The sequence below is a fragment of the Petromyzon marinus genome, unplaced genomic scaffold (genome assembly GCF_048934315.1).
Source record: "Petromyzon marinus isolate PM22_M1 ecotype Great Lakes invasive population unplaced genomic scaffold, UKy_Petmar_22M1.pri1.0 PM_G_Scaffold_59, whole genome shotgun sequence".
NCBI classification, from domain to species: domain Eukaryota; kingdom Metazoa; phylum Chordata; class Hyperoartia; order Petromyzontiformes; family Petromyzontidae; genus Petromyzon; species Petromyzon marinus.
The window spans coordinates 207,209-234,143 of NW_027423012.1; the positions used below are offsets into that span (position 1 = coordinate 207,209).

At 46.7% G+C, this 26,935-nt stretch overlaps 2 protein-coding genes across 2 annotated transcripts; one reads left to right on the forward strand and one right to left on the reverse strand.

The window, feature by feature from the left end:
• Positions 1-491: 491 nt before the first annotated feature.
• Positions 492-6,730, forward strand: LOC142918257 (uncharacterized). The gene is made up of 3 exons (XM_076062394.1): positions 492-570; positions 2,406-2,479; positions 4,589-6,730. Exon 3 carries the CDS (start codon positions 4,599-4,601, stop codon positions 5,574-5,576), a length of 978 nt encoding a protein of 325 aa, XP_075918509.1. The 5' UTR covers positions 492-570; positions 2,406-2,479; positions 4,589-4,598; the 3' UTR covers positions 5,577-6,730.
• Positions 6,731-10,994: 4,264 nt separating this feature from the next.
• On the reverse strand, positions 10,995-16,519 carry LOC142918252 (gap junction gamma-1 protein-like). The gene is made up of 3 exons (XM_076062382.1): positions 16,192-16,519; positions 14,288-14,752; positions 10,995-11,175 (listed from the first exon to the last, which is right to left on the reverse strand). Exons 1-3 carry the CDS (start codon positions 16,491-16,493, stop codon positions 10,995-10,997), a joined length of 948 nt encoding a protein of 315 aa, XP_075918497.1. The 5' UTR covers positions 16,494-16,519.
• Positions 16,520-26,935: the final 10,416 nt, after the last annotated feature.

Consider the following 26,935-nt stretch of genomic DNA (forward strand, 5'->3'; position numbering starts at 1 on the left):
AAAGCACCGTACACCAACGCTGTGTGCTAAAAATCCCAGTGGGATGCAATGTCCACGTTGTTGTTGCTGAGTTCAAGGGAGGGAGCAATGGAAAATTAATCTAAATCAACTTAAACTCCAATCCCGCTCTGTGACGTCACTACTCAGCATTACCTCATCGGCGTGAAACGCCAGGGGGAGGTGTACCTCGCCAGTGACGTCATGTCACCAAGGTAGTCACCCCACCCCGTCTACCGCGCCCTTGAGCGTGACGTCACCTCTGCCTGGGTCAACTTGCGTTATCTGTTCAAGTACAATCCTTATTTGGGCAAAGCTACGCCCGGTGACTGGCGGCTCATTAACATAATGTGTTCGTGTCGACCGTCGCGAGTTTATTGCGACGGGTTCAGCACCCACGCCCCATCCCTCCACGTATGGGCCGGGCTCATTAACATAATTTATTTAAATTAAGACCCGCTCGTTGCGGGAGGGGAGTGTTCTTGTACCACGCAAGTGACGTCATCTCCTGCTGCTGCGTGACGTCACGAGGTAACAGGAATCTGCCGCTCTGCGCGTGAACTGAAATCCGAGGTGAGAAATTCTCATTGCGATTGTCGTTGTGGTGGTGGTTGTGGTGGTTGTTGTTGTTGTTTACCAAGGTAGAGCCTCTCTCTCATAGGGATGTCAGTTGAGTAGCAGCGAGCATGGGAATCGATGTCCAGGTTGGAACTTTACAACGCAGGGCCTAGCCACGCGGGGCCTTGCCTCCTGCCCTCGCCTGATCGCGTTTGCTTCAATTATCTCGCTTAGTTGAGCAATCTTTGTAAGAAAGTAATCTACCAGGCTATGCGTTCATTGTGTGTTGACCGACTTTCTGTGTTGGATTGCATTACATTTCCAAATTTTACTCAGTTTATTTGATTAAGTGTGGTTTTGATTTAAAGCTTTCGTGACTGCAGGGATTCATATTCTTGGTTCTTTCGGTAAAGTCACCACGTAGAAGGGAAACAATAAAATAAGAAACCACAGCAGGAAACCACAGCAAGAACATTTTCTTGCTATGGTTTTTGCACCTGATGATGATTGCTTGTGTTGTCGAAACGTCGTGAGAATTGTATTGTTTAATATTTTTATTATTTTATTGTTTCCCTTCTACGTGACTTTACCGAAAGAACCAAGAACATAAGTGTGCTTTCTCTCTCTCTCTCTGTGTCCTCGTGTTATTATTCCTGCAGTCACCAAAGTTCCAAATCTCTCATTGACACAAGGCTGTAATTATAATATGTTATAATAATTATATTATATGGGGGGGGGACATATCCCCCCCCAATAATCAAATATGCTCAAAATGTCCACCCAATATATTGCTATAAAAATATTTTTTAAAAGAATAATTGCGATGCTATGTTAATAAAAACAATTTGCTAAACCTTGGCCACAAAATGTGGACTTGTCTTCATATAACAATGCATAGATTTCTGTTTATATGATTGCAGTGTACTTTATGAACCCTAATCTCTGCCATTACATACTATGAAACAAGAAAAGGTAAAAAAGAAAAAACAGAGCAATGTAATACAACATTATACATTATTGTATCAAATAAAAAAATCCATCCCATGTATTAGTGAAATTTTTCAATATTTTATGAAATGTCAGGAAATTAGTTTTCAAATTTAGATTTTTTTTTCTGCGGGGGACCCCAGACCCCCTGGAAGATTTGGTCCCCCCCAATGTTGACTCCATGGCTACGGCCTTGCATTGACATGCTAATATCTCTACACCCCCTCCCCTCTCTGCCCCCCTCTCTCTCTATTTAAGGCCTCAACACAGAGGCGTTATTTCTCTGTGCCTATGTGTGTATCTCTCTCTGTGTGTCTCTGTTATCTCTCTCTATGAGTCTCTGTGTCTGTGTTTTGTCTCTCAAATTGAGCAATCTTTGGAAGAATGTTATCAACCAGGTGGGGTGTTGACTGTTATGTTAGCCGACTCTCTGTGTTGTATTGCATTACATTTCTAAGTTTACTAGGTTTGTTTTCTCTTTCATTTGTACCTGATGATGATTGCTTGTGTTGCAATCGAAACGTCGTATGCTATTTGCACACAGCGTTGGTGTACGGTGCTTTTTGTGGAATATTTTGCTGTTTTTCCCTGGATTTTCTGTTTGCACAGTCACATAGTCACTTCAAGATGTTTTCTTGTTCATGTTTTTTGTTTGTTGCGGTTGCACCCGATTCAAGAGCCGAATGGCTCACAGGGCTATACCAAATAAATGAAACTGAAACTTTTAATTAAATTATTTTTTCTACGTGAATTTACCAAAAGAACCAAAGAGTATCTTGCTTAAGTTTTAATTTCTCTTCACCTGGCTCGCTACTTTGTAACTTTTTTTTTTAATATTCACAGTTTTTTTATTTTTTTACCAGGCCACGCCCGCGTTGAGCTGCTGTACCGCTCTTGTTTTCAGAAGCAACCTGCCCACAACAACAATAACAACAAGGTGGGGCTTGTCAACAGCGTGGTGGTGTTCACTATAGACGCGTGGCGGTGTTCACTCTAGACACGGGGTGGTATTCACTCTAGACGCTTGGTGGTGTTCACTCTAGACGCATGGCGGTGTTCACTCTAGATGCATGGCGGTGTTCATTCTCTACATGTAGAGGGGAGACCGGGAGATCGGGAAGGAAATCCACACGACCACGGGGAGAAAGAGAGACACGCAGCCTCGGCTGTGTTGATTGATCCTCAATTAACTACTTGGTGGAGTGAGGAAGCATTAATACTGAGCAGGTGAAGGTGGCCAGGCATGGGTCTGGACAAACCACCACCTGTGAATCATACCAGTGTGTGACAGTGGTGGAGGCAGTGGGGGTGGGGTGGCACGTGCCCCCCCAACGATTCGATCGAAATCCCTAATTTTGATAGGATCATTGGGGTTTATTAGTAACGAGCTTTACTACCCAGCTTCGCCCGGGACTTGGATTCTTGTCTTGGATTAACTTCACATTCTCTTCTATTTCACTGAAATAGAAAGAAAAAAGCCGAAACAAATAAATTTACCTAAATCGGATGTTTTCACTCAAGGAAATTCAACCTTACCCGACTTCTACGTTAGGTCGATTTTGGCCACTTGGGAAGGGAATAATGACGTGGCGAGCTGAAAATAGTCACGTTCACTTAGAAATTCCAGACCGTGTTAGCTGTGCAAATTTTCATGACGCCAGAGCTCAGCATTGGAGAGGTTTTTCCTGCTTCACACAAACAAACAGATGGAATGTTCTGCTTCATATTTTAGATAGCAGTTCTACCCGTTCTTCGCACGGAGGATGTGTGTTGAACTCCGAGAAGCCAATGGCTTCATCGGCCAGGAGCGAAGCGCCAACTAAAATCTCCCGGCACGCTGTTAACAGCTCTAAGCATTGCAGAGCGCTTAACTCAGAGGTGTTGCGGGTTGACGCCAGACACTTCATGGTCATTCCCCCCCCAAAATACAAAAGACCATTTTTATATTTTTTTACATTGTGTACGGTATGAAACATACCCACATGCCAAATTTCAAGTGTGTGGCACGTTGGGAAGTATGCTAAACATTTCAAACAGACACACGTATCCACACATTTCCCTTTCATATATATAGATAAATCAGCATTTTGTGACCCCCACTGCCACCGTGTGGCATATTATTACGTGCCAGGGACTCTATGAGAGTACAACAGTCCGAGTCCATAATTGGCAATAAGTAACGGCAAAACAATTGTAAGCGACTCACAGAATTTTGCGCAGTTGAGTATACAGAGTACACGACTTCCCTGAAGGCAAACACCTTCAGCGAGCGCAATGCCGATCACACGCGTCGAATAAAAAGTAAGGGACAAGTCATTACTTACTAACAACTCCTTACTAACAACTCCTTACTTACTAACAATTATCATTTTTCATTGCTGGAGGGGTTGCCCCCCCTACCTGAAAATCCTGGCTCCGCCTCTTGAGTGTGTGACAGTGTCAAGTTTGTGTTTGCAGTAAAGTCTATTAACTCTATTGAGCACGGAGGTTATATCAAAACAGTAGTTTAGTTTTGTTTTCCTCTGCAACTCTTTGTAAGAATGGAGTCAGGAAGTTAACACAGCACACACGTGCAGCTGAAGTCGGATCTGTTCATCCCCAGCATTCAAGGACATCTGTGCCTGTCTTCACACCTCTAAGTTGCGATTGAACATTAATTTATGCATTTCTGCATAACACAAATAGTATTATTTTAAACACCCTTTGCTATGTCAGCTGAAGTTAGCTTTCATAAATATTCCTTTTGAAGCCAGACAGCTGAAATTGTGTGCTCGGAGTTTTTGGTTAACATTCATTTTGAAGATACGAGGGCTTCCAGGCATGTTTGTAACCATTTTCCCTCTGTATTGTGTGCCATAACAGCCCGTGTGTTGAATTTGGGACACTTTTCCACTATATCATGACTATATGAATAAGTATAGACGTGTAAGTCACGTTTTACTGTGTATATATGCTTTCCTCTGTGTATCGATACTGACGTGTAGATGGTGTAGATATTATATTTTTATGTCTGCAGCTGACGCTTCCTCTGACGCTTCCTCTGCAGAATTGGTCTGATGGAGCAAAGGCGCTCGGCGCAGCTCGTTACTACAAGGCAACATTGTGACTGGTGTGCATACAGCACGGATCGTACTGGAAATTTGACACGGCACGAGAGAACTCACACAGGAGAGAAACCCTTCAAGTGCAATGTGTGTGGGAAGGCGTTTGCACGTTCATCTACTCTTGTAGAACACCAGAGAACACACACGGGAGAGAAACCCTTCAAGTGCAGTGTGTGTGGGAAGGCGTTTGCACAGTTATCTGTTCTTGTAATACACCAGAGAACACACACGGGAGAGAAACCCTTCAAGTGCAGTGTGTGTGGGAAGGCGTTTGCACGTTCATCTCTTCTTGTAGAACACCAGAGAACACACACGGGAGAGAAACCCTTCAAGTGCAGTGTGTGTGGGAAGGCGTTTGCACAGTTATCTACTCTTGTAGCACACCAGAGAACACACACGGGAGAGAAACCCTTCAAGTGCAGTGTGTGTGGGAAGGCGTTTGCACGTTCATCTCTTCTTGTAGAACACCAGAGAACACACACGGGAGAGAAACCCTTCAAGTGCAGTGTGTGTGGGAAGGCGTTTGCACGTTCATCAAATCTTAAAGTACACCAGAGAACACAAAAGCATCAGAAGATCCACAAGGAGTGGAGTCTGAAATCAGCTTGTGAAAGTCAAAGTGACGCAATGAGCCCATCCCTCATGAAACAACCGGAAGAAAATCCCAGCTTGGACACTTTTAAAGGTATCGAGGTGAAATCTGAAGAGGTCAAGGTGAAATGTGAAGAAGTGAAGAGCGAAGAAGTGAGGGTAAAATGTGAAGATGAAGATTCAGCTCCAAAATGGGACCTTCACATCGATGGAGGCAACGTGAAGCAGGAGGTGAATTCTGACTGTGAGGCAGAGCGAGGCAACTCCCAGCAGTTTGTGGAAGTGGAGGTGTGGGTGGACTTCCTCCGAGACAATACAACTCAAATGGAGACCCGGTAGATGTGTAAGCTTGAAACGATGTCGCTCCAATAGATGCACCTTTATCACAGGCCTTTAATGACAAGAATGAAGTTGAACACTCAATTCCTAGGTTCAACCTGCAGGGTAAGAGCGGCCAGTCTTTGTGGACCTGTGGGTTGGGTAGATCTCTAACCAGGAGCGAGAGTCGAATAAGCTCCCAAGCATTCACTAGGTTCTAATAATTCCATTTATATGGTGCTTGCTTAATCGCCTCGGCAATTCGGAGTTTTGTGTCGTATCTCGTCTCAAACACTCGAAGAGCATCCCCAAGTAGCAGCTGCCCCTGTGTGGCACAAGGTGGTGGCCCTGCTCCGGCCTGCATGTGCACAAGAGCCTGTCAGTAGGAGGCGATGGTTGATGTGGCATCTTAGTTGTGGAGTTTGTAGGTAATGTTTAGAATTTGATAAATTTTGACCCAGACGCCAGTATGCAATGGCCTACTCGTTTTGAATGGCGCAATAGTATGTTGTACATACTAAAATAGCTTCTTGTTAATGCGATGTAACCTGATGCAGTATATTTCAGTGTAGTAATTGAATTTTGTTAATATGCCTGTCAATAATACTTGTCTGATTGTGTGCATACATGTACCATTTTGTCTATGAGGGTTAAACATTGAATAAGTGATGTTAGGACAAAGTGTGTGTTTTGGAAGTAACCTGTACAGATAACTCAGGTGAGACTCATTGTTCTTGTCATACAGGTCAAAGGGTATTTTGTGTTTTCAGGAAGCTTCTCCCTCTGGAGCAACTCATTGTCTTTGAAATAGGGAGCACACTCGGATCATTAATCAGTTACATGGCATACCTCTCAAAGGTTACACGTAGAGGAGATTCATTCTCTACAACACAAATTGTAGTTTTGTATTACGTGTTGACGTAGATTTTGTCGAACTAGGACTAGAAATGCTCCTTGCTGATTAACGTCTGGATGTTCACAACCAAGGGTTGAAGCAAGGCTGACCGCCTGCGGCGCCCCTCACAACCATTTGCGGCCTTGGGCCAGGAAAATCACGAAATAAATTGCACAAGAACGACGCATCCACGCAAGCTCTCAATGCTCCGTTTTGAAGTTTGAAAATGAAACAACTTTGAATTGTATTATGTTTTGAATTAAATAATTGTATTTCTTCATTAACAGCTTATTCATTGAAAACGATATTTCGTGTGAATTTTCTCTCGTCGTTAAGTAGATGGCTTTGCCAGGGGTTCGGTTCGATGCGGACTTTCACCTGGTTGGGATCGCGGGATCGAGATGAGGCGACACAAAGCTTGCGAGAAGACCGTCGTCTGCAGATCGATTTCAACACGATTGAACGTCTGTTCCTGCGCCTTCGTCGTTCATGCAGGGGGCGCGTAGGTTTGCAGCACCCCATGCATGAAAATGACGGAACGTGCAGTGTTCGTCACGAAGTTGTGCGTAAGCGCCATAACAAGGCACTGTAAGCTGACCTGCCACCACGTTCACGGGTCAACGGGGCAGCCGAGAGAGAGCGCGGTGCGTAGGGGTCGACCAAAGGTTAACCCCCCCCCCCCCCTGTGAACGGAGACTGACACCCCTGACCCCCCACCCGTCCCTAAGGCCCCTTAAGACCTTTCAGAAGGTTCTGGGAGGGGGGGGGGGTCAGGAGGGGAGGGGTGACCCCGACCTGGGGATAAAAGGCCGGCCCTCTGGACGGGCCGAGGCAGTGTTCGCTAACTCAAGCCTGAAGACATCCGAAGACCTGAAGACTGGACCGGCACCCGGGGACCCTCAACCGAGGCTCTTGTTAGAGTCGGGTTGTAGCGGACCTAGGTGGCTCGGACACCCTGGGACCCTCCCCAGGCTCTAGCCAGAGCCGGGTTGTAGCAGACCAGAGGTGAGCTCCCATACCCTGGCTATGACGGTTCATCCAGTCTTCCCTTAACGCCGGGCTAAGGGACCTGTGGGTAGCAGAGCCCGGAGTGTGCAGGCTGCGATAGAAGGTAGGCTGTCACTCCCGTAGGCGATCGGGAGGAAGGGGACGTACCCCTTCGTGTTTCAGTAGTGTGTAGAGCCGAGTTCGAAAGAGTTATAATAAATGCGTTGCCTCAACCAGATGTCTCCGTGTGGTTAGTTAAGGACACAACACTTATATACAGTGAGGGAAAAAAGTATTTGATCCCCTGCTGATTTTGTACGTTTGCCCACTGACAAAGAAATGATCAGTCTATAATTTTAATGGTAGGTTTATTTGAACAGTGAGAGACAGAATAACAACAGGTGTCTTTTATACAGGTAACGAGCTGAGATTAGGAGCACACTCTTAAAGGGGGTGCTCCTAATCTCAGCTTGTTACCTGTATACATAAAAGACATCTGTCCACAGAAGTAATCAATCAATCAGATTCCAAACTCTCCACCATAGCCAAGACCAAAGAGCTCTCCAAGGATGTCAGGGACAAGATTGTAGACCTACACAAGGCTGTAATGGGCTACAAGACCATTGCCAAGCAGCTTGGTGAGAAGGTGACAACAGTTGGTGCGATTATTCGCAAATGGAAGAAACACAAAAGAACTGTCAATCTCCCTCGGCCTGGGGCTCCATGCAAGATCTCACCTCGTGGAGTTGCAATGATCATTAGAACGCTGAGGAATCAGCCCAGAACTACACGGAAGGATCTTGTCAATGATCTCAAAGCAGCTGGGACCATAGTCACCAAGGAAACAATTGGTAACACACTATGCCGTGAAGGACTGAAATCCTGCAGCGCCCGCAAGGTCCCCCTGCTCAAGAAAGCACATATACATGCCCGTCTGAAGTTTGGCAATGAACATCTGAATGATTCAGAGGACAACTGGGTGAAAGTGTTGTGGTCAGATGAGACCAAAATGGAGCTCTTTGGCATCAACTCAACTCGCCGTGTTTGGAGGAGGAATGCTGCCTATGACCCCAAGAACACCATCCCCACCGTCAAACATGGAGGTGGAAACATTATTCTTTGGGGGTGTTTTTCTGATAAGGGGACCGGACAACTTCACCGCATCAAAAGGACGATGGACGGGACCATGTACCGTCAAATCTTGGGTGAGAGCCTCCTTCCCTCAGCCAGGGCATTGAAAATGGGTCGTGGATGGGTATTCCAGCATGACAATGACCCAAAAAACACGGCCAAGGCAACAAAGGAGTGGCTCAAGAAGAAGCACATTAAGGTTCTGGAGTGGCCTAGCCAGTCTCCAGACCTTCATCCCATAGAAAATCTGTGGAGGGAGCTGAAGATTGAGTTGCCAAACGTCAGCCTTGAAACCTTAAGGACTTGGAGATCTGCAAAGAGGAGTGGGACAAAATCCCTCCTGAGATGTGTGCAAACCTGGTGGCCAACTACAATAAACGTCTGACCTCTGTAATTGCCAACAACGGTTTTGCCACCAAGTACTAAGTCATGTTTTGCAGAGGGGTCAAATACTTATTTCCCTCATTAAAATGCAAATCAAATTATAACATTTTTGACATGCCTTTTTCCGGATTTTGTTGTTGTTATTCTGTCTCTCACTGTTCAAATAAACCTACCATTAAAATTATATACTGATAATTTCTTTGTCAGTGGGCAAACGTACAAAATGAGCAGGGGATCAAATACTTTTTTCCCTCACTGTAAAAGAGTAAAGCCAGTGGGTTTTCAAAGTACCTTCCTTTTACAGAATACATTTCACGTGAGCCCACCGCATTAAAACAATGCTCAGCTGAGCGGGGCGAGCCACGGGGGGGGGGGGGGGGGGGGAGCACCTTTGTCACGTTCTGTAACTCACGTGACTTCTGCCGCGACAATGTCGGGATGTTTCGCCTGAGGATGACTGCTCGTGTTGTGATCGAAACATCGTGATTTCTTTTTTTATTATTATTTTTTCTACCTACGTGACTTTACTGAAAGAACCAAAGAGTATGAAAGACGTCTTGTCTGCTGATCTTGTTCATATCCGTGTACATCGATATCCCACATTGCTTACATGTACACACCACACACAATGAAATAAATAGAAACTAGAAGACTTTCGGGGATGGGCAAAGATCGAGGAATCTCTTTCAATGGAGCGAGTTAAGTGTGTTCGATTCAACATCTCTCTGTACGTCTGTATCTCTGTTTGCCTCTGTGTCTCTCTCTGCCTGTGTCTCTCTGTCTTTCTTTCTCTGTCTCTGTGTTCCTCTTGTCTGTGTCTGTCTGCCTGTCCTGTCTGTGTGTCTGTCTAAAGCACAGCAAGTTGGCACAGTAGGGGGCACAGGTGGTGCATCAGCCAGTCATCTCAGTCATCTCAGTCAGTCGACCAGTGGCACCTGGGTCTGCCCCGTGACATGCCAGCGGGCGTTCGACACTTCACTTGGCCTCAAGGTGCACATAGCCTGGCACAAGCGTCGTGGTGACGTCACCACCACTTAGTGACCAATGGCGGTTGTTGTCTATCATAAAATAAAATAATAAACCACTAATGTAGACTGTAGCCTGGTATCAAAGCAATATTGCTGACGGTTTCCATCTGAAAACGGAAGCTTGTGTTGCCTCCAAAACGTCGTGATTTAATTTAGTTTTCATTTATTTTATTTTACCTACGTGTCTGTGTTTAGTGGGGGTGTGCGTGTGTTTAGTGGGTGTGTGCGATTGATCACATTAAACTTACTCAATTAGCATCAATTAACATGAAATACACAATAATAATTTACATTTCCCAAATTATTGAATATTTTTCAGAAAAACAATACATACAACACTGTGTCACCTGCCGTTCAGATCTGGCCACAGCTGTTCACAAACCGCATAGCCAGCATCTTAAACGCCTTTTGGTTTGACAAAATATAAATCGGAGCAGGCTGTTACGGTATAATAACGACGTGCCCGCTAAACTCAGGCCCTCTTATCCACCGATGAACGAGGAAGTTTAACAAAACAACGAAAACAGAAACTCACGCAAATTAAGAAGTAAGCTAAAGTAACAAAAATATTTGGGTTGCTTTAATCAAAACACACCTCCATATTGATTAAAAACTCACGCAAACATTCCCCCCCCCCCCCCCCGACTCGTGCATTTATACGTTGGCCGAATGCGAAAGCCACAATGCCACACAAAACGCGTTCTAAGGAGATTTGAACTCTCAACGCTCTGGGTTACAAACCCAGCGCCGAATCCCCCGAGCCACGAGGCTGGGTGCTGGCGTGCCCCCCGTGCCGTCGCGAGCGGGTTAGCGGGGTGCCCGCGCTCTGCCGCTCGAATCTTAAAAGCGCAGACGGTCGCCTCCGATTGAATCTCGACGGAAGAATGTCACGAAGACCTTCAAAGTCGAGACGATCCAAACGGCGGCGGCGCATTGGGGGGGGCCGAGTAAATGGAACGTGGGATGGCGAAAAGCGATTGAGCGATAACGACGCCCGAGAGTAATACTAGCACGCTAAACCCAAGACTTGTGGGAGGCGTCGCCAGCGTCCTGCTCGGGGGGCTCCTGGTGGGGCCTCGACGTCACCCCCAGCTCAGTCTGAAGTTTCTGCACCTCGTCACGGAGCTGCCACAATTCCGACGGTGACATCGCTCTGGGACCCGCCGTCGATTCCGGCTCGACAGCATCTGCCACCCTAGAAACGAGTCAAATTTCAAGAAGAGTATTTTCATTAACAAATATAGAGACGCACTCTCCATCATAGAGGGGTTTTTTGGGTTATATTGCATGTATAGTGCAGTGTATAGTGTAGTGTATAGTGCAGTGTATAGTGTAGTGTATAGTAGTGTAGTGTATAGTAGTGTATAGTATAGTGTAGTGTATAGTAGTGTAGTGTATAGTAGTGTAGTGTATAGTGTATAGTAGTGTAGTGTATAGTGTAGTGTATAGCAGTGTATAGTGTATAGTAGTGTAGTGTATAGTGTAGTGTATAGTGCAGTGGATAGTGTAGTGTATAGTTTAGTGTATATAGTGTATAGTGCAGTGTATAGTGTAGTGTATAGTGCAGTGTATAGTGTAGTGTATAGTCTAGTGTATAGTAGTGTATAGTGCAGTGTATAGTGTAGTGTATAGTGCAGTGTATAGTGCAGTAGATAGTGCAGCAGATAGTGCAATCTAAACCCAAAAACCTTGATTATGAATAATAGTTAACGCCGTATTGTATGAACGTTGCGAGCGCTCGCGAAAGTCACCCAGTGCGGTTCCCGTCAGAGGAGGCCCCCACAACCGAATGGTAGCCCGGGGGAGCTAGCAGCGCTCCGTGACCATCGTGGCGACTGGCGTGGGCCACTGCCTTCATCCTGGATGCCTCCACCGTCGTGTCGGCCGCGTGTTTGCCCACCGCTGACCTACTTCACACACACACACAACATCTATATACATAGCTATCAACACATACACTATACTATACACTACACTATAAACTACACACAAAACATCTATATACATAGCTATCAACACATACACTACACTATACACTACACTATACACTACACACAACATCTATATATATAGCTATCAACACATACACTACACTATACACTACACTATAAACTACACACAAAACATCTATATACATAGCTATCAACACATACACTACACTATACACTACACTATAAACTACACACATCTATATACATAGCTATCAACACATACACTACACTATACACTACACTATACACTACACACACAACATCTATATACATAGCTATCAACACATATGTAGAGGTGTTAACTACACGCAGGGCAGTGCAGCATTACCCCTGGGTACAACGGTTGGGGTCAGTCGAGGTGAAACGGATCGTGGCCAGGGTTTGGTGCGAACCAATCAGACGGTTCCACGTGGGAATGTATGATTGGTTCTACCTGGCCACGAAGGGGTATAAGACGGGTGACCCAACGGACCTCGGGGAGTTCTCTCCCTGCACGAAGATAGAAGACTGGGCTGAAGCCTAGCTAGGACCCTGGACCAGCCTTTCAGCCCTTCTAAGGGCTAAGGCTCGGCATACCCAGTGGTCAGGACCCACCGGGCCAGCGGTGGGTCAGATAGCCTCCCCTAGGTCCTAGCCGGAGGACTAGGATAGCGGTAGACGTGTGAGTCCCGCCAAGTCCGGAGGTTGTACCTCCTTAGGTATTAAGGAGGTTAGCGGTAGACGTGTGAGTCCCGCCAAGTCCGGAGGTTGTACCTCCTTAGGTATTAAGGAGGTTAGCGGTAGGCGTGTGAGTCCTGCCAGGTCCGGAGGCTGTACCTCCCTAGGGTATCGGGTGAGGGGACCGAATATCCCTCTGTGTGTGTTAAGCGTTGTATAAGGAAATAATACAATAAACAAAGTGTGCCTCCTAAAGAAGTCTGCTCGTCCTTAAAACACTACACATACACTACACTATACACTACACTATACACTACACACACAACATCTATATACATAGCTATCAACACATACACTACACTATACACTACACACACAACATCTATATACATAGCTATCAACACATACACTGCACTATACACTACACTATAAACTACACACAACATCTATATACATAGCTATCAACACATACACTACACTATACACTACACTATAAACTACACACAACATATATATACATAGCTATCAACACATACACTACATTATACACTACACTATACACTACACACATCTATATACATAGCTATCAACACATACACTACACTATACACTACACTATAAACTATACACATCTATATACATAGCTATAAACACATACACTACATTATACACTACACTATAAACTACACACATCTATATACATAGCTATCAACACATACACTATACACTACACTATAAACTATACACAACATCTATATACATAGCTATCAACACATACACTACACTATAAACTATACACAACATCTATATATATATAGCTATCAACACATACACTACACTATACACTACACTATAAACTACACACAACATCTATATACATAGCTATCAACACATACACTACACTATACACTACACCATAAACTACACACATCATCTATATATATAGCGGTTGGGAAGCTGACGGAACCGATATTATTTCCCTTCCACGTGACTTTACCGAAAGAACCAAAAATATGAGAAAGCTTTGTTTAGAGCCTAGTCTCAAACAGTGTTAGATGAGAGGACAATGCCACTATGAAGACATTGACAGCTCGGGGTGAGACACACGAGGCTCTAAAGAAAGCTGTCTCTGGTGTGGAACAATCAGTTTCAAAGACAATGCATCATCATCATAGACTACCAGAGCGTGTTTCTGTTTGCATGTTCATTACAAGTACCGTGTGTGTGGCCAATGCAGTGAGATGATTCCTTGCAAGAGGTTTACGTTTGGTGTTATCACGTTCACACAGCTGTTTTACTGCTAGAAAAGGGTAAAACAAATTCTTATATTTTGTTATTGGCAAGGGAGGTCCCATGATGCTTTTGCTGTTGTCATCATCGGCGAAACATCACGGAAACTCGAATCGTCGGCGTAGTTGGGGGTCACTCTCTGACACGCAGCCGGCGAGTGTCGAGCCGGTAGCGACCCGGCACGTTTCGTTTACGTGACGCAACGTCGCTACTACAAGTTGACGGCTTTGACGAGACGACGCTTTAGTTTCTCGCGATCCAACACCGAAGCCGACAACCTCCGACACAGTCGGTCGCACGCGCGCCGAACTTCTTCCGCACCTCCCCCCCCCCCCGACCGTGGCCAACCGCGCCAGCGAGGCCCCCCACCTGCTCCGTAGCCGGTGCCTCCCGCTCAGTGAGTCGTGGATGGTGCCCAGCCCTAGGTAGGCAATCTCGGACAGTTCGAGCAGGAGGCTGAGACCGGCGACTGCGTACATGACCAGAAGGAAGACGGTCTTCTCTGTGGGGCGCGACACAAAGCAGTCGACGCTATTCGGGCAGGGGTCACGGACGCACTTGAAGCGCGGGGCCACCTCCGAGCCATACATCAGGTACTGCCCCACCAGGAAGCCAACCTCGGCCAGCGTGCGGGCCAGCAGCTGGAGGGTGTAGGCCACCATCAGGCCGTCCGTCTTGATCCACCACCGCTCGTTGTGCTGCTTCCCCTTGCCATCTTCTTCACCCTCCACCTCCTCCACCTTCTCCTCCTCTTTCTCCGTGCATTCAACCACGCGGTCGGGGCCGCCGGCTCGCTTGGCTCGCTTGGTTTGTTCGTCTCGCTTGTACTCGATCCTACCACGACAGAGAGCGGCGGCGTTTAAGTTTCACCCCTCAGTGTGAAACGTCGCGAGCAAATGGAAATATGCACTCGCTATGAAACGCGACATTACGACGAACAGCGACAGCTACGAGGCTGTCCGGGATTCCACTTTCACTTCTGATCGTCGCCTCTGAGAGACCACTTAAAGTGTCCGTGCCGGTGGCAATGATCTGAATCGGTCCTGGGCCTACCCTAGGTCGACTCAGCCTCGAATGAGTAGCTGATGCGATTTGTAAAAACTTTGCCAACTGGGGAGAAAAATGCAGCCCGGCGTGGCTTTGGCCATAGACCCCCCTCGTGTGCTTTGAGGCGCCGCTCACGAGCAGCGCTTATCCCGACAGCCTGTGAAGGCTACATGGGGGATTTTTGTCTTTGTGCGCGTGTGGCCCCGTGTGCGTCCGCGTGTGTCTGTGTGTGCGTGGCCTTACCGTGCACGTAGCCTGGCACAAGCACCGTGGTGACGTCACCACCGCTTAGTGGCAAACGGCGGTTGTTGGTGTAGATGTCTGTGCGCTACAAGCAAGCCAGCATCGGGACTCGAGGTAAGTGAAAATATTTACCTTCCTTTATTTTACGCTTTATTTACTACTAGCGGGAAGCACCCGGCGTTGCCCGGGGGAAAATATATTGAAAAACTTCTCAAAACTTAAAAACATAACATATACAAATGAAAAAAAAACGATGATCATTACCTCATTCATAAAAATTAGCGCAGCGGAAAAAAAACGTACGCTCGTGCGCCAAGATTCGATTCTTTAGATCGCGCAAAGGAATTGAAGTTTGTAGATTTCTTTAGAATCGGCCTATTCCCGTTTAATTGATACCACAAAAGCTCACCAGATATCGATTCTCGCCACACTTCATCATCATTCCCCCCCCACCCCCCCCAAAAAAAAACAAGTCTATTTTTATAATGTTTGCATGGTGCACAGTATGGAAAGTACCCACATGGCAAATCTCAAGTTTGTTAAATGTCAGGAAGTACGCTAAACATTTTGAACACATTCACAAATTTCCCTTTTATACATATAGATACACTATGCAATTATAATATCGCATGCAAATGTATTATATTTCTTATTGTTGAAGAGTTTAACAATGCTTCCCTTTTTGCTGTTGAACCGCAGAATATATTTTACGACGCTGACCATATGCGTGTTTAAACACAGCGCACATTCGCCCTCCTGAACTGAACTAGCCGTTCGGACATACTGACAGGGGGCTCGGGAACGGAACTCCGTTCCTAAGTCAAGGGGAAACCTTGCCGGCCCTTTCACCGTTCAAACTCGTGACCAAATCGACGGCGCAGCCTAATTAAAAAACAAATTAAAACATTTCCAACTGCGGGCAGCCATTCAAATTTCCACCGTAGCTCCCCCGCTGTGAAAACTCCCTCCGGGTACCTCCGCACCTGGTGATGAGATGCACGGCGAAGCCGAGGTACATGATGGTGGGCGTGGCGACCGCGATGATCTGGAACACCCAGAAGCGGACTTGGGAGAGTGGGGCGAAGCTGTCGTAGCAGACGTTCTCGCAGCCGGGCTGCTCCGTGTTGCACGAGAAGCTGCCCTGCTCGTCGTAGTAGATGGACTCGCCGGCGACCGTCGTGAGAATGATGCGAAAGATGAGGAAGGTGGTGATCCACAGCTTGCTCAGGAAGGTGGAGTGCCGATGAACCTCCTCCAGCAGCTGCGTGAGGTAGCCCCAGCTCATCGTGGCCGCCAGTCAGATGCAGCGATGCCGCTGCGGGGAAACGTTCACCCGAGTTTGTACAGGCACTACTCTACTTACAAACCTTCAACTTAAAGACTTTTAGAGATAATAAAAAAAACCTATCCCGTTTGCCCATCAGATTTACCATGGAGGTCGAAAAAGATGGCAAACTACCCTTTCTGGATGTCTTAATTAAAAGGAGACATGATGGTTCAATGAGCCACTCTGTCTACAGGAAAGCTACCCATACAGATGCTTACTTGAAACCGGATTCCCACCACCATCCATCCCAGAAGAACTGCCTCATCAAGACTCTATACCATAGAGCCCAATGCATTTCCGACCAGGAACACATTACCAGTGAACTCAAACACGTACACCAGGCTCTCAGGGCTAATGGCTACTCCGACTACACAATCCGCAAAGCCATCACTCCAGTCATGAAGAAGGATCCTCTTGTGGAGCCACTCAAAACCATCACCTTACCCTACATTGCAGGGGTCACTAAAAAGATCTCCAAAATCCTGAATAAACACAAGATCCAGGTCCGATTCAACACAGTACACAAAATCCGTGATTTACTTCCATCTGTAAAAGATGCTCTTCCAGACATACAGTACCCGGGCGTTTACAAACTAAAGTGCCTCTGTGGTAGTAGCTACATTGGAGAAACCAAAAGACATATCTCGGATCGCATCCGCGAACATAAAGCAGACTTGAAACACGGTAAGACGAACTCCTCTGCCGTGGCAGATCACTGTTACAATTCAGTGGGCTCACATGACATTGACTTCTCCAAGACGGAGGTTCTTTGCAAACCAACTGGCTACCATGAGAGATTCGTTCATGAGGCCATTCACATATACAAGCACAGAGACAATTTCAACCGAGAAGATGGATTCAGGCTCAGTAACCACTGGAAAGATGTGTTAAATCATTTCTGTTCTTAATTAATTGTAATTTTACGATGACCTTCAGACCGCAGCTCTTTCGCCAGCATTGCCTCTTAATACCTCTCACACCACGGTTAATGGTATGGTTTACAACATGGAGTATACTAGGGCTTCGCAGCTGTCTCTCTCCCCCTCCTCTGTTCCGACCATGGACGAACTCGTCCGTCTGAACGGGGCCCGTAGCTATCCGTGGTACGGAAATTTGAGGGTAAGAATCCACCCATTTTTTCGCCATATAGCATTGTGATATATAACGACTTATGGTTGGTAGCTTAGCTGATTGGAGAATATAGAGTTTATTGATAACATGAAGGTAATTTATATTTTAGTTTTTATTGGTTCACTATATAGTACTGTGAATAGCTCAGATTTGTAGTCATTTCTGTGACCAGTCACTAGCAAATCACCCAGTTATTTCAATGCTAAATTCGCCTAGTTATTTCAATGCTAAATTCTCCTGTTTTGATTTGTACTAAGTGCCTCGGTGAATGTGTATGCTCTGACTTCAACGTAACTATTTCTGTAGCAGTTACAAGCGAATGCCTTAATTTAGCTATTTCAATGCTAAATTCTATGCTAATTCCTTTTAACAATGGGTGCCTCTGCGGATGTGTATGCTTTGACTTTTAACATAGCTATTTCTGTGACCAGTCACAAGCTAATCATTCAGCCTTTTCAATGCTAAATTTTATGCTAATTCCTTCGTCAAGGCTCTTTGTTCCTCTCACACAGCTTAAAAGCCGTGATCTGAACGTGGCTCTCTCACTCCAGCGCTGTCCTACCAGACAGTCTCGCTCCCTTCACCTGATGAAGGCCGCTTGTGTTGTGGCCGAAACGTCGTGAGAATATTATTGTGTTATTTTATTTTATCAATTTATTATTTTATTCTCATTCTACGTGACTTTACCGAAAGAACCAAAGAAGATAATTCACTCCTATTGTGCTGTATTGTCTCTATTAATAATAATTTGCTAGCTTTGTGTAGTATTTGGTTAGCTTTAGAAGACTTTATGTGATGTGTTATTTTAACTGCGTTTGGTATTACCTTTGAATCTCTGCACCTTTTGAGGAACGCCAGTGAAGATATCAATTTCATCCGCTTAATGCGAAGCTTCTCCAATTTTCTGGTTTTAAGAAAAGTATCCTCCCCATAGAGGTTAGTCAGTTTAACAGTATCATCAATGAGACAGTATCATCAATGACTGTACAATTTCACTTTGATAACACATGGTCCCCGCATGAAGCGATGGTTATTAGTGAAAGAGAGAGTTATTAGAACATGGAAATGCTATACTAAACAAAAAACGTAACTTATAATGAATGATTATACTTGAATTATTCCCGCAGTATCGCAATCGTTATTGATCATAGATCATATGCAACCCTTATCACGTTGTTAGCACACTGGGTCACAGAACAGGTGATTATTCTGTAGAGTACGTGAGAACGTGCGGCGATTACGAACGAAAGGTACTTTAAAGATTATACGATGATAAGAAAAACAATTAAAACAGTTATTATTCTCAAAGGCACAAATCTCAACAGATACATCGGCAGATTATCTGACTACATAATGGCTTGGAGTAAGGGCATGCGATGGGGTGCTCCTTTCTCCTGAAGACCTCACCTGATACCAAGTTTTAATTAATTGTGGACCAGATCGCCTGATGAGGATCTGGTGGGACACACCCTTCCCCACAAGAGCGTGGCTCTACGGGAGAAGGTGTCAAAAGTAAATTCGTATTGATGGATCTGTTGAATATTTATGCGATTAAGAGTACAGCCCACTAAATAGTAAAGAGGACAACTATGGATATGCTTATAACGACACATGTATGAACACTCGGTCTCGTCGTGACGCCTTCACAGCCACTGATGCCCGATAGACTTGAGTGTTGGCTTCTGGTTTAAGGACCCGTGTATGTTTGAGTGACATGAATTGTTTTGAATAGTCAGTGTTCGGAGTCGAACTTCGTGTCAAACAGACGCCTGCTTGTCGTGTGGTGAGGGGGCGGTGCGCGTCATACGTATCAGTCGATTCGGCGGTCACCGTGTTGAACGGATTCGGATGTCGTCGATACGCTGCTGCAGGTCAGGATACGGTCGGTAGATGGCGCCACAGCTCGCTCGCAGCGTGCACGGTGGTTGAGTGTTGACCCGGGTGCGCACTCGGCTGGCGATGCATGGTGTGCACGCAGCCTTGTCGCCAAACAGCGACCCTCACCACCCCGGCGGCAGCAGAGACCTCCGTATCGGCAGAGGCTGACCCACGCAGGGGCGAGTTGAGCTGTCAAGCGGGTCTTGCCCGCCTGCAGATGAGATGGGGAGCTGCTCCAATGAGTCGAGCCCCCGATGGCCGGCTCCGGTGAGCCGATCGAACTCAGCTGAGTTTCCGATGAACTGCGGACGAGTCGAGCCGACCCGTTGGCCGCAGCTCGCTCCTGAGTCGATCCCCCCGGTCGAACTGAGGTTTCAATGTTCAGGATCCTCTTTTTATGCCCAAAAATCCCTTCACTCGGACCCTGCCCACAAGGCGGGGTTTCTTCCGATTTTTGCTGTGTCAGGGTTTGTCCGTATGTATCTGCGTCCGTGTGTGTGTCAGTGTGTGTCAGTGTGTGTTCTTGTGTGCATATTCCGTTGTCACCCTCCTTCCATAAAACCCACAAGTAAAACAATCAAATGTTATAAATTGTCTCGAAGGCGCCTCTCTGTCTGGGTACACAACCTGGAGGGAGGGGCGATATTCCCTCCGACTTTCACCGACGCACCAAGAAACGGTTAAGGTTTTTAAAGTTAACATTTATCCCTCACAGTTTCACAGTTATGCTCTGTATGTAACCCAAGGTCTGGGTTAGCTTCCGTTGTGGTATTGTACTTAATGTCAAGGGAAGGTTTTCCCCCCGAGCGTATACACACTCCTACCCCGCGCTGCGGGGATACAAAGACGGCCGGAATCTCCCTTTTTTTCCAACCTTGGGTTTAACACCGCCCAAGTCATTATGCAGTTTATGTTTTGTGTAAGCCTCGGTGAATGGTGCCAACACGAATGTTAAGTAGGAAATAATGCACTGTGATTTTTATTAGCCTGGTATTTTCGCTGAAATGCGTTGACACTCTAAGGTCCCGCCCTTATTCTCTTTTCAGTCTCTCTACACTCTTTGGCCCTCACTCTCTCTAGCGCGTGGTGACCGCTGTTTTCGCTGACGCCGCCAATTCAAGGCCTCATTAATTTCCATCACTCCGTGTAGGTGAGGGCGGGTTAGCCCTGGAGTCAGTTCTGGTTTTCGTCTGCCTCTCAGCACTTGGTCTGTGACCTCTGACCCCGGGATTTATCTAATTTGATGGCCTGTCTAGCCCCGGCTTGCTGTTGTTAGGTTGGTTGGTTGTTCCTGGCTTTTTGCCTACGTTTGCAGTTTGCTGCGCTTATTTTCCTTTCTTCTCCAACCTTATATCCACTCTGCTCATTATTCGCTCATGTCTGGGTTAGAACATTCATGTTGACTTCGGAAAACCTGATTGTTATAGGCTTTGGGTCCAGTCGTATAAAAATTATTAAAATATGAAAATAGATTTAATGTTAAACCAATAGACGGTTGATGGTTACATTGATGTAGCTATTGGCAGGGTTCAATTGAAGTTGGTGTGAAGATCAATAACTTTAGCCTACCCTGTCGTTGAATTCCGATGTTAAGTTACTTTAATAGTAATGTAGAACCAATCAGCTTTTTGACTGAACTATATCTAGGCTAACGCAAACTCCCAGTGACCCTGGCTTGGTGTGTTTACGTCAGCCCCTTGCAATCCGCTGTGCTCTGCTCTCTATCTGCTCCCTCTGACCCTGGGAGGGCTCTTAATGTCAAAATCGTATTAGTGGGTCATGGTAAAGAGAACCTCCACATGCCATGCGGAGGCCTGGTTTGGTGTTTTTATTCATTATTATATTAAAAAAACAATAGAAACATGTATCTATATGTATCGGAAAATTACCTGTTAACATTAAGATGGAAAAGGGGCCTAGATACAACAGTGTCAGGTGGTGTGTGTCAGGTGGTGTGTGTGAGGTGGTGTGTGTGAGGTGGTGTGTCACGTGGTGTGTCAGGTGGTGTGTGTGAGGTGGTGTGTCACGTGGTGTGTGTGGTGGTGTGTGTGAGGTGGTGTGTGAGGTGGTGCGTGTGAGGTGGTGAGTGTGAGGTGGTGTGTGTGAGGTGGTGTGTCAGGTGGTGTGTGTCACGTGGTGTGTGTCAGGTGGTGGTGACCCGGGGTTCGATTCCCGCTCACGGCCGACGCCGCCGGCGACGATCATCTGAACCGGTCCCGGGCCTCCCCTAGGTCGACTCGGCATTAAATGAGTACCCTGGTGCGTTGTGTAAACATCGCCACTGGGGAGACAAAGGCGGCCAGGGGTGGTGCCGGCCACCCGCCCCCTCGTGTACCGTTCTGGCCTTCATAGGTGCTCGCTAACAGCACTTGCCCCTACAGTCTGTTAAGGCTACACGGGGGATCTTTGTCTCTGCGTGCGCGTGCCAAATTGGTAAGAGTTTGCCGATAAGTTTAGAGCTCTGCTCATCGTCGTCGTCATTATAAAATCCTGGAGGAACTTTCCGCCCGGTTTCCTGCTCGCTGTACGAGTTGACGTTGGTCGCGACAGCCAACGGGGACGTGTCAAACTAACACCGACAAGACCTGGGGATTCCTTCGCCGGTCGCTTTTATTGTACCACATCTGCCCCTGGCGCCAAGGGAAGCGTCTCATCGGTCGGTGTCCAGGGTGAGAATCCGTCAGAATGTACGCGGGGCAGTCGTGGTGTAGTGGTGGTGGTGGTACAAAGTGTTACAGTCGTGGTGTGGTGTAGTGTGGTGTAGTAGTAGTGTAGTAGTGGTGGTACAACGTGTTACAGTTGTGGTGTGGTGTAGTGTGGTGTAGTAGTGGTGTAGTGTGGTGTGGTGTAGTGTGGTGGTGTGGTGTAGTGTGGTGTAGTGGAGTTGTGGTGTTGTGTGGTGTGGTGGTGTTGTGTGGTGTAGTGTGTAGTGTGGTGTAGTAGTGGTGTGTAATGGTGTGGTGTAGTAGTGGTACGTGTTACAGTCGTGGTGTGGTGTTGTGGGGTAGTGGTGGTGTGTAATGTACTGCAGTGGTGAAGTGGTGTGGTATTGTGGTGTAGTGTAGTATGTAGTGTACTGTAGTGGTGTGGTATTGTGGTGTAGTGTAGTGTGTAGTGTACTGCAGTGGTGTAGTGGTGTGGTATTGTGGTGTAGTGTGGTGTGTAGTGTACTGCAGTGGTGGAGTGGTGTGGTAGTGTGGTGTAGTGTAGTGTGTAGTGTACTTTAGTGATGTGTGGCTGGGCGCAGTTTGGTGATGTAGTTGTAACTGAGGGTGTCGTTTCAAACGAGACGTACAACTTAAGAGAGAGAGAGACAGAGAGACAAACTCCCTTTACTGCCGAAACACGCATGAACACTCGTAAATGTGCACAGTCACCAGTGACACACGTGTTATAACCAACTCACTCACCAACTCACTCACCAACTCCCTCACCAATCACTCACCAGTGACACACGTGTTATAACCATCTCACTCACCAACTCACTCACCAATCACTCCCTCACCAACTCACTCACCAACTCCCTCACCAATCACTCACCAGTGACACACGTGTTATAACCATCTCAGGCATGCCACGTACGGTGCAGCCCCTATCTACAATGTCACCAAGCTTTTCAGTTCCAATCAACAAAGCTGAATGGGTGGGTGGGTGGATCAATGGGTGGGTGGGTGAGTGGGTGGGTGAGTGGGTGGGTGAGTGGGTGGGTATGTGGGTGAGTGAGTGAGTGGATGAATGGGTGGGTGGGTGAGTGGGTGAGTTGGTGAGTGGATGAATGGGTGGGTGGGTGGGTGAGTGGGTGGGTGAGTGGGTAGGTATGTGGGTGGGTGAGTGGGTGTGTGGGTGAGTGAGTGAGTGGATGAATGGGTGGGTGGGTGAGTGGGTGGGTGAGTGGGTGTGTGGGTGAGTGAGTGGATGAATGGGTGGGTGGGTGAGTGGGTGGGTATGTGGGTGGGTGAGTGGGTGTGTGGGTGAGTTTAGGCCTGGGCTCTGGGTCGTTCTTCGTGCTTTTGGAGTACCTGACCCTCTGCTCATGATCATTAAGGACCTTCATGATGGTGAGCGGGCCCGGGTAAAACTACGTGGCCGGGAGTCAGAGCCATTCCCTGTACACCTTGGGGTGCGACAGGGATGTCCTCTGGCTCCCACATTATTTAACATCTATTTTGACCACGTAGTTCGTGAAGCCTTCAATAGCTGTACCGGGGGAATCTCCATATGGTACAGATATAATGGGAGGCTAATCGATGCCCGGGTGCGGTCAAGGGATGGCTCCCTATTGCTCAACCACGTTATGTATGCTGATGACTTGGTAATAGCTGCTCAGTCAGAGGAGGAGTTGGAGACGCTGCTGCTGAGACTGGAGCGTGCCACTAAGAGGTGGGGCCTTACCATCAGCCCCACCAAAACTAAGCACCTGCCTGGGTATTTTGTACCATCGGACACTCCACCCCCACAACTCCCAATCGGTGATGGGGCAGTTGTGGAGAGAGTGGAGAGTTTCCCATACCTGGGCAGTGTGCTTATGACTGGCTCCAGTTTAACAGCAGAGGTCTCACTCCGAATCAGTCGAGCGGCAATATCTTTTCATCGGTTGCGTAACGCTGTGTGGAAGCTACCTGGTCTGTCGCTCCGCACTAAGCTTCAGGTCTTCTCGGCCACGATCATTCCCTCCCTTCTCTACGCTTGCGAAACGTGGACCCCCCAAATGGAACATCTTCGCCGGTTAGAAACATTTAGGCTGACCTGCCTACGATCCATCCTGGGTTTAACCAGACTGGATTGTGTGAGGAGCTCACAAATCCTTGAAAGATCTGGGCAGGGTCCCATCGGTGAGCTCCTCCGGCAGGCAAGGCTGCGATGGCTGGGTCATGTAGCCCGCATGCCCAGCCACCGCATGCCGAAACAGCTTTTGTTTGGCCGGATTGAGGGGGCTAAGCGGGCGCGGCACGGGCTAGAGAAGAGATGGAGTGATGTGGTACAGGAGGACGTGGAGCTGAGTGGACTTGCCGATGACTGGAACCAGCGGTGTCAAGATCGGCCTCTGTGGAGGAGGCTCGTGAAGGATGCTACTGGGCAGTTGGAGGCAGTCGCCCTCCAACAACAACGGAGGGCGGAGGAGCGACGCTCACAACAGCGAGCGGAGCGCCGGGTGGCTAAAGCACAGCAGGTTGGCACAGTAGGGGGCACAGGTGGTGCATCAGCCAGTCATCTCAGTCAGTCGACCCGTGGCACCTGGGTCTGCCCCGTGACCTCCTGCCAGCGGGCGTTCGACACTTCACGTGGCCTCAGGGTGCACATAGCCTGGCACAAGCGTCGTGGTGACGTCACCGCCACTTAGTGGCGAATGGCGGTTGTTGTTGTGTGGGTGAGTGAGTGAGTGGATGAATGGGTGGGTGGGTGAGTGAGTTGGTGAGTGAGTGGATGAATGGGTGGGTGGGTGAGTGGGTGAGTTGGTGAGTGAGATTCTAGTTATTTACCACAAGACGGCAGCATTGAGTTGCGAAATAATTTGTGTGGGGGGAGTGGTGGTGCAGTGGATAGTGCACGTTGTGTGTGTGTGAGTGGGGAGTGGTGGTGCAGTGGTTAGCTCACTCACTGACCAACTCACTCATCAACTCACCAACTCACTCACCAATCACTCCCTCACCAACTCACTCACCAACTCCCTCACCAATCACTCACCAGTGACACACGTGTTATAACCAACTCACTCACCAACTCACCAACTCACCAACTCACTCACCATTCACTCCCTCACCAATCACTCACCAACTCCCTCACCAATCACTCACCAGTGACACACGTGTTATAACCATCTCACTCACTAACTCCCTCACCAATCACTCACCAGTGACACACGTGTTATAACCAACTCACTCACCAACTCCCTCACCAATCACTCACCAGTGACACACGTGTTATAACCATCTCACTCACCAACTCCCTCACCAATCACTCACCAGTGACACACGTGTTATAACCAACTCACTCACCAACTCCCTCACCAATCACTCACCAGTGACACACGTGTTATAATCAACTCACTCACCAACTCCCTCACCAATCACTCACCAGTGACACACGTGTTATAACCATCTCAGGCACGCCACGCACGGTGCAGCCCCTATCTAAAATGTCACCAAGCTTTTCAGTTCCAATCAACAAAGCTGTCAAAGAGCAAAAAATACCGAAATCAAAACCAAAAAATAGGGCATGCTAAAAACCCGTACGTTGCACACAAAATGCACACGTTTTATTTTAAAACGGCTATGTGTGGATAAGCAGCATTTCCTAAATAGCTGCATTGTGGTCCTCTTGCTTGAGGTCATTATCAACCCCACGTGGAGTAAATGTCACTGACAGCAGCAGCAGCAGTGATACACTGCAGTGATACACTGCTGCTGCTGCTGTTCTAATGCTGTTCTAATTTACACTATACACTACACTATACACTACAATATACACTACTATACACTACACTATACACTACTATACATTACACTACACACCACACTATACAGTACACTATACACTACTCTACATTACACTATACGCTACACTATAAACTACACTATACATTACACTATACACTACACTATACACTACTATACATTACACTATACACTACACACTATTATACATTACACTATAAACTACACACTATACACTACACTATACACTACACACTGTACACTATACACTACTATACATTACACTATACACTACATTGTACACTACACACAATACACTGCACTATACACTACACTACAACACTACTATGCACTACACTATATACTACACTAAACACTACACTATACACTACACTATACATTACAGTAAACACTACACTACACACTACACTATACACTACACTACTATACACTACACTATACACTACACTATACACTACACTATTATACACTACACTACTATACATTACACTATACACTGCACTATAGACTACACTATACACTACACTACTATACACTACACTACACAGTACACTATACACTACTATACACTACACTATACACTACACTATACACTACACTACTATGCACTACATTATACACTACACTACTATACACTACACTACTATACACTACACTCCTATACACTACACTACTATACACTACACTACTATACACTACACTATACACTACACTACTATACACTATACATTACTACACTATACACTACTCTATAAACTACACTACTATACACTACACTATACACTACACTACTATACACTACACATTACACTACACTACTGTACACTACACTATACACTACTATACACTACACAATACACTACTATACACTACACACTAAACTACTATACACTACTATACACTACACTATACACTACACTATACACTACTATGAAC

What these genes read in the sequence shown, in the direction of transcription:
- LOC142918252 (XM_076062382.1), bottom strand. Translation starts at nt 16,493, where the DNA reads ATGAGCTGGGGCTACCTCACGCAGCTGCTGGAGGAGGTTCATCGGCAC. An exon ending in GCCGTGCATCTCATCACCAG is followed by an intron (nt 14,753 to 16,191) that starts GTGCGGAGGTAC and finishes CTGTCGTGGTAG; the next exon opens with GATCGAGTACAAGCGAGACG. An exon ending in AGGCACCGGCTACGGAGCAG is followed by an intron (nt 11,176 to 14,287) that starts GTGGGGGGCCTC and finishes ACTCGTTTCTAG; the next exon opens with GGTGGCAGATGCTGTCGAGC.
- LOC142918257 (XM_076062394.1), top strand. Translation starts at nt 4,599, where the DNA reads ATGGAGCAAAGGCGCTCGGCGCAGCTCGTTACTACAAGGCAACATTGT.